Genomic DNA, 12,168 nt, shown 5'->3' with positions numbered 1-12,168 from the left:
TCAAGATAAATAAAAATGGTATGATGGAATACTCAATGTGACTTTCAATAATTTTAAATAGAGATGCTCAGAGATATGATCGCTTTCTTTTGGGACATTCAATTTAGTCTGCACTTTGGATAAATGGGTTGAAATTATAAGCAATCATGAATTCCTTCACATTAGAAAAGTAAAAATTTTCGAAGACAAATGAGGGTACCCAAAAGGAAAGGCAATTAAGCTTTGATACAAAGTGACTGAACATTGGCTTCCTGCCTAGTATTCCAAAGTAATACTAAGAGGACCAGAGGTTTTGCTCATATTGGATAACTCACTCCTTTGGTGTTTATTCCACAGTCTGTAAAAGTATTTGCAATATACAGCCTAAAGAATAATTTTACACACACACACACCCCCCATTTTGGAAATAGTTGCATATGTATGCTGCTCTTAACATTAATTTTTAAACTGTGAAAACAAACAATATTTCAAATGTCAAATGTGCTAAAAAAAATAAGTCAACTTATTTTGCTCCTTTCATAAATAGTCATCTCTGGGCTGGAAAAAGCAGCATAAAAAATTACAATCCAAATGAAGTTAAAGTAATCACATGCAACTGGCATGAACGTGAGTGATAGCTTAATATGGAATCTGGGCAACAATTTTTAGTCTTAAAATATCGTATACAAGAGATCAAAACTTGAAAGCGGTATTTATTTCAAAAGTAAGATCTTTACAGAAGTACATTACAGAAAATCTTTAGTTCATTAATATTTGTAGTGCCATTTGGTTCACGTTTCCAATCGATTGCTTCTTCATGGAAATACTAGTTGTGCTGTAGTTGCTTCAATTCTGTCTATCCCAAATATGGAACATCCCTCAAAGACAGTAACTGCATCAGTTACAAATCATTTTTCTTTCTTTGGCACAGGAATTCAGCAAAAACTCTTATTACAAATAAGGCAGTTGGCAGTTAGTTGTTGGGTCTTCTGAAAACACTTTTAATTATTTATTAAATCAGATCAAATAAAAAGAAAGTTGGGGTGTTTTTTGTGGGGCTTTTTGGGATTTTTTTTTTTTTTTAAGAGAGAGGGATTGTTGTTCCTTCTGTTTTGCATGTGACACATATAGAAGTAAAGAACTTTTGTACACCCTGATTTCCTAACCAACCAAATTCCTATTCTCCCTGCTCGCTCCCTCTCCAGTCCTTTAAACTATCAAGGTTGACCATTTCATATGCAACTCCAAGTAGTTTCAAAATATATTTAGAATGGACTTATTTTCATACCAGTCAATGAATGAATTGGCAAGGCTGGACTATTATCTTCTTTGCTTGTCCAGTTATACTGATGAAATAAATTAAAATCTTATGGTATATCACAGCGACTGGGTCATATTATGTCATTCCATTCACTCAGTTGCTGCACTCACTAAATCTTGCTGTGTCACTTCATGAGAATCATGACATTTCTCAAAGTATCCTATAAATTACAGTAACCACTTAATACAGCCAGAGTACTACATTCAATAACGAAATGCTCGTACTTAAGCAATAAAATTGAGATTAAATTTTAAACCCAAAATAAAACAAAAACCCAGACAAATTACTTTCACATAACTCAATTATTAACTCTAAGTTACACAATACATTCCCCTTTACAGCTAAGTGCAACCATGTCATTAAAATTACCTGTCCCCACAGGATTTTAAAGAATAAGCACCTTTATTATTTCCATTAATGGAAGACAAATTAACTATCACTTCCACAACAGAAGGGTTAAACTTGGCCTTTTTCTGAAATCATCTTCCTTATAATTAATAATTCATAGGAAGAAAAAAGTATAAAAACATCCTGCTATTATTCTATAAATTTGATAAAGATACGTTTCCCATTCAGATAAAATCCATCTTTTTCCCTTGCCCAAAATATAACCACCTCGACTTTATGTCTGTTCTGTTTGGTATTAACTGACATGCATGACTCAGCAGTGATTTACCTGAATTTCACCTAAAAACTACAGTGAGAAGTGAAGAGCACTCACATCCATGTTCCTGTCCAGATAAGTTCTTCCACTACAAATTAATAATAGAAATATTTCTTTAAAATAAGTAACATAAACCATTTGGAAGTAAAATTGGACCAGGAAGAAAATCAGACTATTAAGAAATGAGAAAACAAGAAAAAACAACCCTCCACTTATTTTTCCATTTCAAGTCAAGCAAAATCTACAATGCAAATTAAGTTAACTGAAAATTAAGTTAATGTGAAGCTTAAGCTAAGGCCATACTGACTTCTAATGTATAATTATAAAAGCTTGGCTTGGAAGCAAAACCAAGCAAATCATCAATCTTCGGGTTTCTTCTAATTTGAAAGAAACAAGGGGAGAAAACAGTATTTGAGATAACTTTCTGATTTTGAATGGTGTCCTTCTGATAGAACATAAAAAAGCCTCCAGAAAATAAAACAGAGAAGGGATTTGGGGAGATGGGGTGTAGAGGTGGCACCTCTTTCTTGCGAAGAATTTGGTTGCTGTCCTGTAGAAACCTTTATTGTAAACCAGGTAAGCAGGTAAGCAGGAAAAGGAGAAAGGTAGAGCACAGCAAACGAAAAGAACATGAAACAGAAGGCGAAAAAAGTAAAATGTCCATACCATGTACAATCAGTATCACCTTCTGAAACAAAAATGCAGAATTTCTTTTTAAGCCTCCAAGATACTAGTAATCACCTACATATTTACACTCTGGTTAAAAGGCTAGAATGCAGAACGAGCATAATGTGAATTTTAAATTAAGAATACCAAGGGCAAGGGAGAATCCTCTACAGACACAATTAACAGAATTGCTTTAATACACTTAAAACTTTTAACCTTTGTGGTCTTTGAAGTGAACAGTGGAACTGCATCTATTTCGTAAGGGCTGCACTGCCCTGAAAAGTTTTACAGTGCTGTAAACTAATGAAAGAAATTATCTTAATTTGGTTAGATCTATTTTCATTAACTCTATTACCCACTGAGGGAATGAGGACAAATTTTAATTTTACTAATGTATTTCATTTCTGCATTACTTTGGAATGCTGTAATCTCAGCTCCTGCTCAGTATCAGTAGCTCTGCCATCACGGGGCCACCTTGCCCTGCGCTCTTGTCCAGGCAAGCTGGACTGCACAGAGCCCCTGGGACCTATGTGGGGAAGCGAAGGCACCGCTGACCATCAACACCAGGAGCAGGGCTGCCTGGTACTAACTCATACCCTGTTCCCACTGGGGCTTTTGAGGATATGGCATGGTAGCAACAAGCAGCACGTTATGAAAACAGCAACAGCCTTTCTATTACAAACAACTAGTTGGGATGCATTATATATGCCTGGACTGAAAAGTAAACATATGAGAAGATAAACCTCATTCACAGTATGAAGAAAGAAACCAAGTTCTTAAAAGAAGCGAAGGAAGACCTAAGATCCTCTGGATGAAATCATCATCACAGTATTCCAGTACTTAGAGGGTGGCTACAAAGAAAAGATGGAGGCTCTCTCTTCAGAAGGAGCCACTTGGAGAAGACAAGGGGCTAAACGTACAAGTTTCACCAGGAGAGGCTTTATCTTGATAGAAGAAATAAAGTTTTTTATAATGCGAACAATCAATCACCGGGGCAAGCTCCCCAGGGACATGGTATAGTCCCCATCACTGAAGGTTTTCAAGTTGGGGTTGGACAGAATGTTAGGCAGTCTCACCTAGGCTCTTTCTCCACAAATCACTAGACCAGATGACCAGGTATCTTCCAACCTGGGCTGTTATATGATTCTTTGAATTTCAGTCCAGTCCATCTGCCTACTTATGTCTATGTGTACATGCATCTGAACATGATGCATGTCTTTTTCTATAATCATTAAAACATGAGTATTTTTGTAAAATCGCCTTTTCTGGTTTTGGTTTGGCTTGGTTTTATTTTGTGTTTTTTTTAATTCTGGACACATACAGAGCTACATTCTGCCACTGAATTCATATACACACAGCAGCATATAACTGAAAGTAGACTGTAGCCCCCAAACCATCTCACCCATTTAATACACAGTATGAAATGACAGATTATTTTTCAAAGGAGAACAAGATAGATGCCAGCATGAAACATTGTTTATAAAAGCGTCACCACTACAGCTGTCCCCAAGAAATAAAGCTGTTTATTCCAACCTCCTACCTCATATAAACTGAAACCTTCAGTACTGAAAAATAACTTCAAATCTGTTCATGACTTCATGACAAATAAGACAACTCTCTTTCCAAAACATACAAATGTCCATTTTACATAAAAGTGAACAGACTTCTAAATTCCATGTTAATGTTTTCTTAAAACTAATACATACTGTAGTTTTAAATTTGGTTCTGTTTCTGCACATACTGATACATCCAGCATAAAGATAAGTCTTTAAGGCTTCTTTTCTGTTTCTGTGACTATACACAAACATTTAGAAATATTTAATAAATGTGTATTAGTATATTCCTATCAAAGCTTTATAAAGAAGAACAGAGAGTTTCTTTCAAATTCAGAAGACATGACAACTCTTCTAAGGGGTAGGAATTAGAGTCTACATAAAAATCAGAAACAGATTAAGTAAGGTTCTAAGAAACAACTGGCTTTTAAATTTGGAAATTAAGTTTAGGTTTAGAAATCTGGATCTGAAGCCAGATAAGTCAGATTTAAACCTAGAAAAGGCCTGTGATTCTGATTCTCGCTATAGAAAAACGTGGTAAAAATTTTAACCTTCAAGCAGAAATCTTAAATACAGAAATAAAGAACTTACATGCCCATCATAAGAGCTTGTTTTACCCTCTCATGTCCCTTTTTAAGAATTCAGATACAAAACACAGAACCATCTCCAGAAAGTCTCTCACACTAAGATGCGTCTGTGGGAACCAAGCACTGACCACCACCAGATCCTCAGCTGCTAGAAGCAGCTCAGCAGGGTCCAGCCTGGGAGTGACCCAGCTGAGCTCACACGCTCAATGCAGATCTAGACTCCAGTACTACACGATACGAGTTTGGATATTTTTATGTAGGTGCTCACATTACAAACACCTAAATACAGGTTTCTCTTTTTTGGAGTACACTATGCATAATACTTTTTCTAATATAATAATAAATGCAACACAGAGAAAACACTGAAACAAGTCTACAGAATAATCACTTGCCTATGGTCATGTACAGATCAGTGATACCCCAATACCACTATGCTCTTATGGGAATTCAAAGGCTATTAGAAATTATGCAATTTTGACCATATTACATATACAAAAAATATTCCACAGGTGTGATTAGTCCAAGAAAAAAAATAAAACAAAACAAAATATTATTACACCTGTGTTTAGTAATGGCTTCAAGGTGCTCTTCTGGCAGCCAGACAGGGCATTTGGCTGTCTCAGAGCTAGATGTAACCACTGCCCTTGCTGAGATGTAACTGCCTCTCTTCCTGCTGAGTGGAGGGTCAATCCAGCACTTTATAGTTTACATTTTATCTGAGTATTTTCACTCCTGAGCTAAAGGACTTAACCACTTGCCAATATAAAGAAATAAAAGGAGCAGTCAATACCTAATTACCCATAGCAGCAACAGCTATAAAAATATATTCTTGGTCCAAATCAAGCTTTTCACCTTCTTCATCGTACAAAAACAAAACGAAGCAATTGCTGGAGCACTTGGAGTGTTGACAACCCCATCAGGCAGAAGCCAGATCACAGGGCCAAGAACCCATCTCATGTAGTAAAAAAGATGAATTTGCAAGTGGATATGGGAGATTCTGAACTTTCGCACGGGCACCTTAAGGTCTTCTCATCAGCTCTTTGACTAGCATAAACCTTACGTGAATCCTTTACCAATGCACTGGTCACTACTTCTATCTGCACATAGTTATAGCTATGGCCAATTATTTAATACTAAGTCAGGTGCCAAACAATGCCTTTCTCAGCTGTGTTATACAGCTCTGCCTGCAGAAACAAGCAAACCGCATGAGCTATGGCCTTGTTCACTAGCTGATAATACCTTTTCCTCCCATGATCAGCCTCAGAGTAGTCCTGCCTGGTTTCATAAACCCTGGATAGCCTCCTGACTACATCCATACACCCCCCACCTTTTGTATGGGACCATCCATTGAAGACCCCCAAAAAAGAGACAAGCCTCTGCATTAGGCCTAGAGCTTCAAATATATGCATATCTCTGTGATAGAAATCCTTTATAAGGAATAATACAAGCTTTAAAACCATCTCTGTATTTTATAATTTATACACTGTCATGGTTCTGTGTTCATTAAAGTTCTTATCACAACAGACATTACAAAGCGCATGTACTCAGAGAGAGAGAAGAGAGCAATGAGACTCTATCTTGGAGTTGTATAGAGTAATGGATAACCAGTTAAAAATGATTCCTCCAACTGAAACCTAGCTAATCCTTTTACTAAATCTTAAAGCACAACTCCTCACTAATGACAATAATTTTTACTGCAGTTTCAACCTCTACATGTGAAGCATTTTAGATAAGAAGAGCCTCCACCCCGACCTTCCCCACCTCCAGGCCATGAAACATAGAAATTGCAGACCTTCCCACTGTAGTTACCATCATAATAAAACCTAGAAACAAAAGCCAAAATACACCCGTCAGACATGGAGAAGCAAGAAAGAGGTACGCTAATGAAAATAAAAATATTTATATGCATTAGCTATACCACTATGAAACATCCGGAACTAAACAAAATAAATCAGCTGCATTTCTGCCTTCTATTCCTATGTTATGGCATAAAATAGAAGCAGGGTGTTTGTTGTTAAAAGAAGAATTTTACAACATGGGGAAGCTGAAGCATGAGAATTCACAGGAAATTAGTGGTTTAAATTCACCAACCTACCTCTAAAAGCTCAGATTTTTATTTTTTTTTTCAACTGACAGTGCTGAATCACACTAATTTATAGCATCCAATGTTTTAAGACAGTATATTCAATCACATTAAAAGTAGGTCTTCTTTTATTGAAAGTACAAGCTGAACACAGGTACTCTACAGCTGGAGATACAAGACCATATGCTACTTGTACATCTGATCTTTTTGAAAAAGAAACCAGAGTAACCATACCAGATTACTATGGACAGATGTCATGAACAAGAATAACTTCAGGAAAGTGCCATACAGCACGTTTCTGATCAAGAAGACATTAGTAACCAACTTCTATTCCCATTTCAGAATACATTTGAATTGCTTTAATCTCTGGCTTTTGCTAGATACTAGAAAGCTGCTGGGAATTTAGGAATCAGACCTGTTCTTCTGTTATAACCATGCAATTTTACTCTATCTGCTACCTTGCTTTCATGCACTGACAAATACAGATATATACCAAATGCATGTATAGGTATACAGATTTACATATACTTTTAATGGAACCAATCTCATTGTATTTGCCAACACAATCAACCGTTTCATAATTAAGGGCCACTGGAGGATTTCCCTCTCCTGCTGGTCTTGCATCCTTTCCCAGTGCACAGCACAGCTGGGTGTTCTTAATCCTCCTGTGAAACAGGCCTTTGCCAGCAAAGCAAGGAATATACTATTTCAGTTCAAGGTGTCTTGATTGCTGCCAGTTCCAATATTTGACTAAAGAAACTAAAATGACCACCCAAGAGAAGCTATCTGTGTACTTAAACTTCAGGAACTGGTGAAAAGTTTAACTCTTTCACACGTTCCTTTTTCATGTCTCCCTGGTATGAAACAGCATGAGTCCAGATTTGATCAGGGCCTGAGCAAGTCTTGAGTTCTCAAATAAAAGTGACATTATCATATAGATGAATAAATTTCAGAGGAAACAAGATTTTTCAACTATTCCTCAAAGTTTGGTTGCTGTGGGGGAAAAGAAAGTACTGTGGAGGGAAAGGTGAAGAACAAAACCCAACTTTTTACTTTTTTTAAGATATTTCAGAATAAAAATTAAAGATTGTAATTTTTGTTCCTAAAAATTGACAATATCTGTAGGAAAGAATTAATGAAATAGTTGAGCAAAGGAGTAAAACATACAATCCTTAACTTTCTAACTGTATTCGGATTTTTGGCTTTATAGTGGTGAAATGATTCTCTGGTACAAAGTTTCACCCGACTTACTTTGTGGGCTTGAGAAATACCAAAACTTTCTGACAAATACACGGATCGTTTGTCCTGTGGACAACCAGAGGGCTCTGGAACTAACTGGGAACAACTGCTGAGAAGCATATACAGCCAGAATACCTTAAAGGACTCAGAAAGCAGAATTAATCTTTTCCATTTCTTTGATGTATCACTCTAATTTAGCAAAGCCCTAGTAAAGCACAATAGATAGGAGCAAAAGCAATTACTTCCAGGAATTTTAACAGGCTTCATGCATTCCTCCATTTTTAGGCACTAAAACCTAGTTTTAGTTTACAGAACTATTTCTCTAACAGCTACTTGAACATATCTAATTCTGTGCTGTTATTAGTCCCTACTACAACAGCTTATAATGACTTCCTAGAAACAAGGTATTTTGCAGTTTCACCTGTAGAACGGGCTATGATGCTGCTATGGTTTGTTCCACAGTTCTGCTTATAAGAGGTGGTGTCCACATGAACTAGTTGCACTTCTTCAGCACATCCCACCTTCACTCCTCAAAGCACAATTCCAGTGAATGTTCACGTATGTCAGATGCTGACAAAGATCATCCCAGAATTTTTTTCATCTTCTATTCAAAAGGAAGAGATGAGGCAAGCTTTGAGAGAAGTAACTCAAACCAAGCCAGAACAAACAACAAACCTCTGGAGTCTGCAAGATGAATTCAGGGTTTACGACTATCTTCTCTAAAGAGCCATAAAGGCAGGTTAGACTAGGATTATTATTACCCCTAGTATTGTAATGGGTCCTGCCCTAGAGGTTTCTTGGCACTGTCACTGCCTAACCCCTGGTGCATACCCTGTTAGATGGGTTTCAGTTTAATTAAATATCCTGCTGATATGAAGTCACAGAAGGATCTTGGTCTTCCAGGTACATGCAGATTCATTAACACATTTAAAGAATGAACACTTTCTCAAAAAACACCACCACAAACAAACAAAATGCAGAAAACTTGCTCAAAAGAAACATATTTGCAATTGCAGACTTCAGCCAGTAACAAATGTGCTTCCAGACTACCACTAGTGCCCAATTATTTACCTAATTGCTGAATAAATAGAACTAGTTAAGCTGTTCAGAGACCAAAATCAGCACAAAACTTATTATAGAACATCACATATTAAAATATTCATGTAACCAACATTTTATAAGATGATCACTATTAAGATTCCTAATCCAATTTCTTTTGCTGAGACAACAGTTTCATTAACTGCCATGGTGAAAATCTAATAAGGCATGGAAATATGCCTTGGATACATCAAACAAGCAGAACCATCACAGGAGATGCCTTCAGATCTGAGAACCAACTTTCCATTTCAACACAGGCAAATACAGAGACAGCAGCTAAACCCATCCACGCTAAATTCTTCTGTATAAAGTAAATTCTGGTTTTATGCCCTATGCAAACACAAAATTTGCACATTTATTTTCAGTGCAAACCCTCAATGTTTTTATGTCACATTGTACAAAGAAGAAAAATGAGGCAATAATCCTACATATGCCCAATGCTATATACGGGCTTCCTGTGTATTTCCAGTCTCCATAGTAAAGACGCATTTTCATTATACAGATGAGGACACTTCTTGGAAAATTTCAGACACATACAAATACATAAAGTGACTGCTAGGTAATTTTAATTTCAGACTTTTAAACCTCTATGAGTACCAGTTTATTAATAAATAAAAAGAAATTGGAATTGTCTCAAAAAAGCCCAAGATTAAAAGCAGTATAAATGTACACTAAATAAATATTATAACACTGTCTTCAAATTTATAATTAATATATGTTTCAATGTTAAGAATAACAACTATTTATAAGCGCAGTGCAAAAACTGACCCACATTGGCTATTCACTAGTAATATTACTAGCTTTCAATGACAAAATGCTTATTAAAATAATACCCTTTAATTAAAATAACCCTATTGGTATCAGTTGTGAAGAACAGCAGCACTCCACATACTATATAAATGTTTATGACTCAAAAATTAAATAGTTTGCAGCTGCCCATTTCAGTCTTAATGCAGTTGTTTTGGAAGCAGAAGGAATCCCATATAAATTTAGTCAGCATACTTCTGGTGCTTGTATCATGCTTAGAGAGCAACTATCAATCACATAAGAATACACTCCTTCATAATAGCTTGGAGTAGCATAAAGATTAGATTGATAAAGTAATATATATACACATATATATTACCTGTTCTTGCCTCTCCAGCCACTTGTCCACCATGGGATGACTGGCACTTAACGATGAACGAGCATTGTCTCTCTGAAACTGGTTAGACCAGCTACTAGTATCTCGTGGTAGGCTTCTGTAGTTTTCATCTTTCTAGTTTAAAAGAAACAAAAAAGTGTCTTATAAAAAACAACCAGTCCTTGCACATTAACAATGCAGCTGGTTATTAAACGAATACAAAGGGAAGACTGACAAAGGAGAATGCAGGTCTGGCTGGACCCAAGGACATGATTGCCCTGCCATTCAATTGCAAGAGCTCCCCTTACTTAATGTCGGTGAAGCCCAACTAAAGCCTTTGGTGGATTTGTAGCTCTTGCACCCACCTGTGCTTCACCAACTCTCTTTTCCAACCTCAAACCTCCAATGCACAGTCTTCCCAAGTACATACATACTCAGCAAGGCTTTCAGAGCTCCTTAGTTTCATTCTCACCAAAAGCAAATGCGTCGTACAACAGTCCATTCAGTGACAGCTAAGGCCACTATATAATTCTCCCAAGTTGCTGTATGTAATCAATTTTACAATCAAAGCTGTCTCACTGCTCCAGGTACCATCCTTTAGGCCAGAACATCATGCTATAGAGTTCAAAACTGGAATTTATTATTCCACATAATAATGTTTTGCTTGGCTTATCTGAAGGTATACAAATACAGTCACATTTGTACAACAGCAGCAGATGGAGGTGGCACTGATGGATATACATTTATCCCATCAAGACTGATAATAAAATAATCTTTTTCTTTTTAATTGATTAGTTTGTCTGCACATCTTTCCCACAAATTGTACAAATTCTTCAGCTTCTAAAGATTATTAGTCCTTACTCAGTCTGATCACTAAAAGTTAATAAAAATAGAGGCAGATCCTTAATGATGGGAGTTACTCTTAGCCCAAAGCCAAGGAATTACTGATAACTTACATAGGTTAGTTTCCTCCAACTGAAATAATATATGGAACTGAAATTCTGCTTAGCTTTTCAAAAGAGGATTATAAGTACACTCTAAGTATCCTTCCTTCAGAAGCAAAGTACTTTTTCCAGTCAATGTTTGTCTATCCTCATGTCAAATCAGATATCTATTTGTAAAATGGGATTGTAGTGCTACATATTTTGCAATACTATCACCTTTAGGAATCTTGAGAATCTCTTAAAAAAAAAACCAACCAAACATCAGTGCACATTCACAGCTGAAACTTCTTTTTTTATTATTCATAGCACACAGCAGATAATTGATCCTTTCTTAAATCAATACTTCATTCCATCAGCATGAGTATTTCTCCCTTCCCTACTTGCTGTATTGATATTTCTTTGGCATAGCACAGTATCAGTCCAAATTCTAAAATATGGACTGTAGCATCAATTCCCTTACAATTGTCCTTCACAACTTTATTTCTGGTAAATATATGACAGGCTTTGGTAGGAAATTCAGGTCTCAGTATAACTGTGATATGTAGCACAATTTTCAAAAGCTTCATGTGCGAGAGCAGTCTTTTCCCAGACATATCAAATTTGAGCTTTCTTAACTGATGACAACTTCTTCTCTTGAAAGAGACTTTGTAGTATAAAATAAGACTTCCATTTCAAGACATTAAAAATTTAACTCAACCAGCACGAGATAACCTTGTAAAAATGTATCTATCTGCAAAAATAACCAGCCCAACAAATCAGCATCATAAATTAGGCTACCCTGCCGCAAATGAGTAAGAACTTTGTGTCTTTCAGCAATGAAAAAAAATCCAGTTTTCCAGTTTGTTTAACCACACAGCAAACTAGAAACTTGCTTAATCTCTTGCTTAGAAAGGGGCAGTAGAAGTCAGTCA

At 36.3% G+C, this 12,168-nt stretch overlaps 1 protein-coding gene across 15 annotated transcripts in view; it reads right to left on the bottom strand.

Moving 5' to 3' along the window:
- PARD3 (par-3 family cell polarity regulator) overlaps nt 1–12,168 on the bottom strand; it is a 453,511-nt gene that overhangs the window by 246,421 nt on the left and 194,922 nt on the right. For 11 of the 15 annotated variants that reach the window (XM_030491178.1, XM_030491241.1, XM_030491203.1 and 8 more), the window contains exon 5: nt 10,317–10,448. The exons of the other annotated variants lie outside the window; for them this stretch is intronic. In XM_030491178.1, the coding sequence (XP_030347038.1) occupies nt 10,317–10,448 (132 nt within the window). The remainder of the gene's footprint in view (nt 1–10,316; nt 10,449–12,168) is intronic. 15 annotated transcript variants of the gene reach the window in all.

Source organism: Strigops habroptila, chromosome 1 (assembly GCF_004027225.2).
Source record: "Strigops habroptila isolate Jane chromosome 1, bStrHab1.2.pri, whole genome shotgun sequence".
In the NCBI taxonomy this organism is placed as follows: Eukaryota; Metazoa; Chordata; class Aves; order Psittaciformes; family Psittacidae; genus Strigops; species Strigops habroptila.
This window is presented reverse-complemented; position numbering and strand designations above follow the sequence as displayed.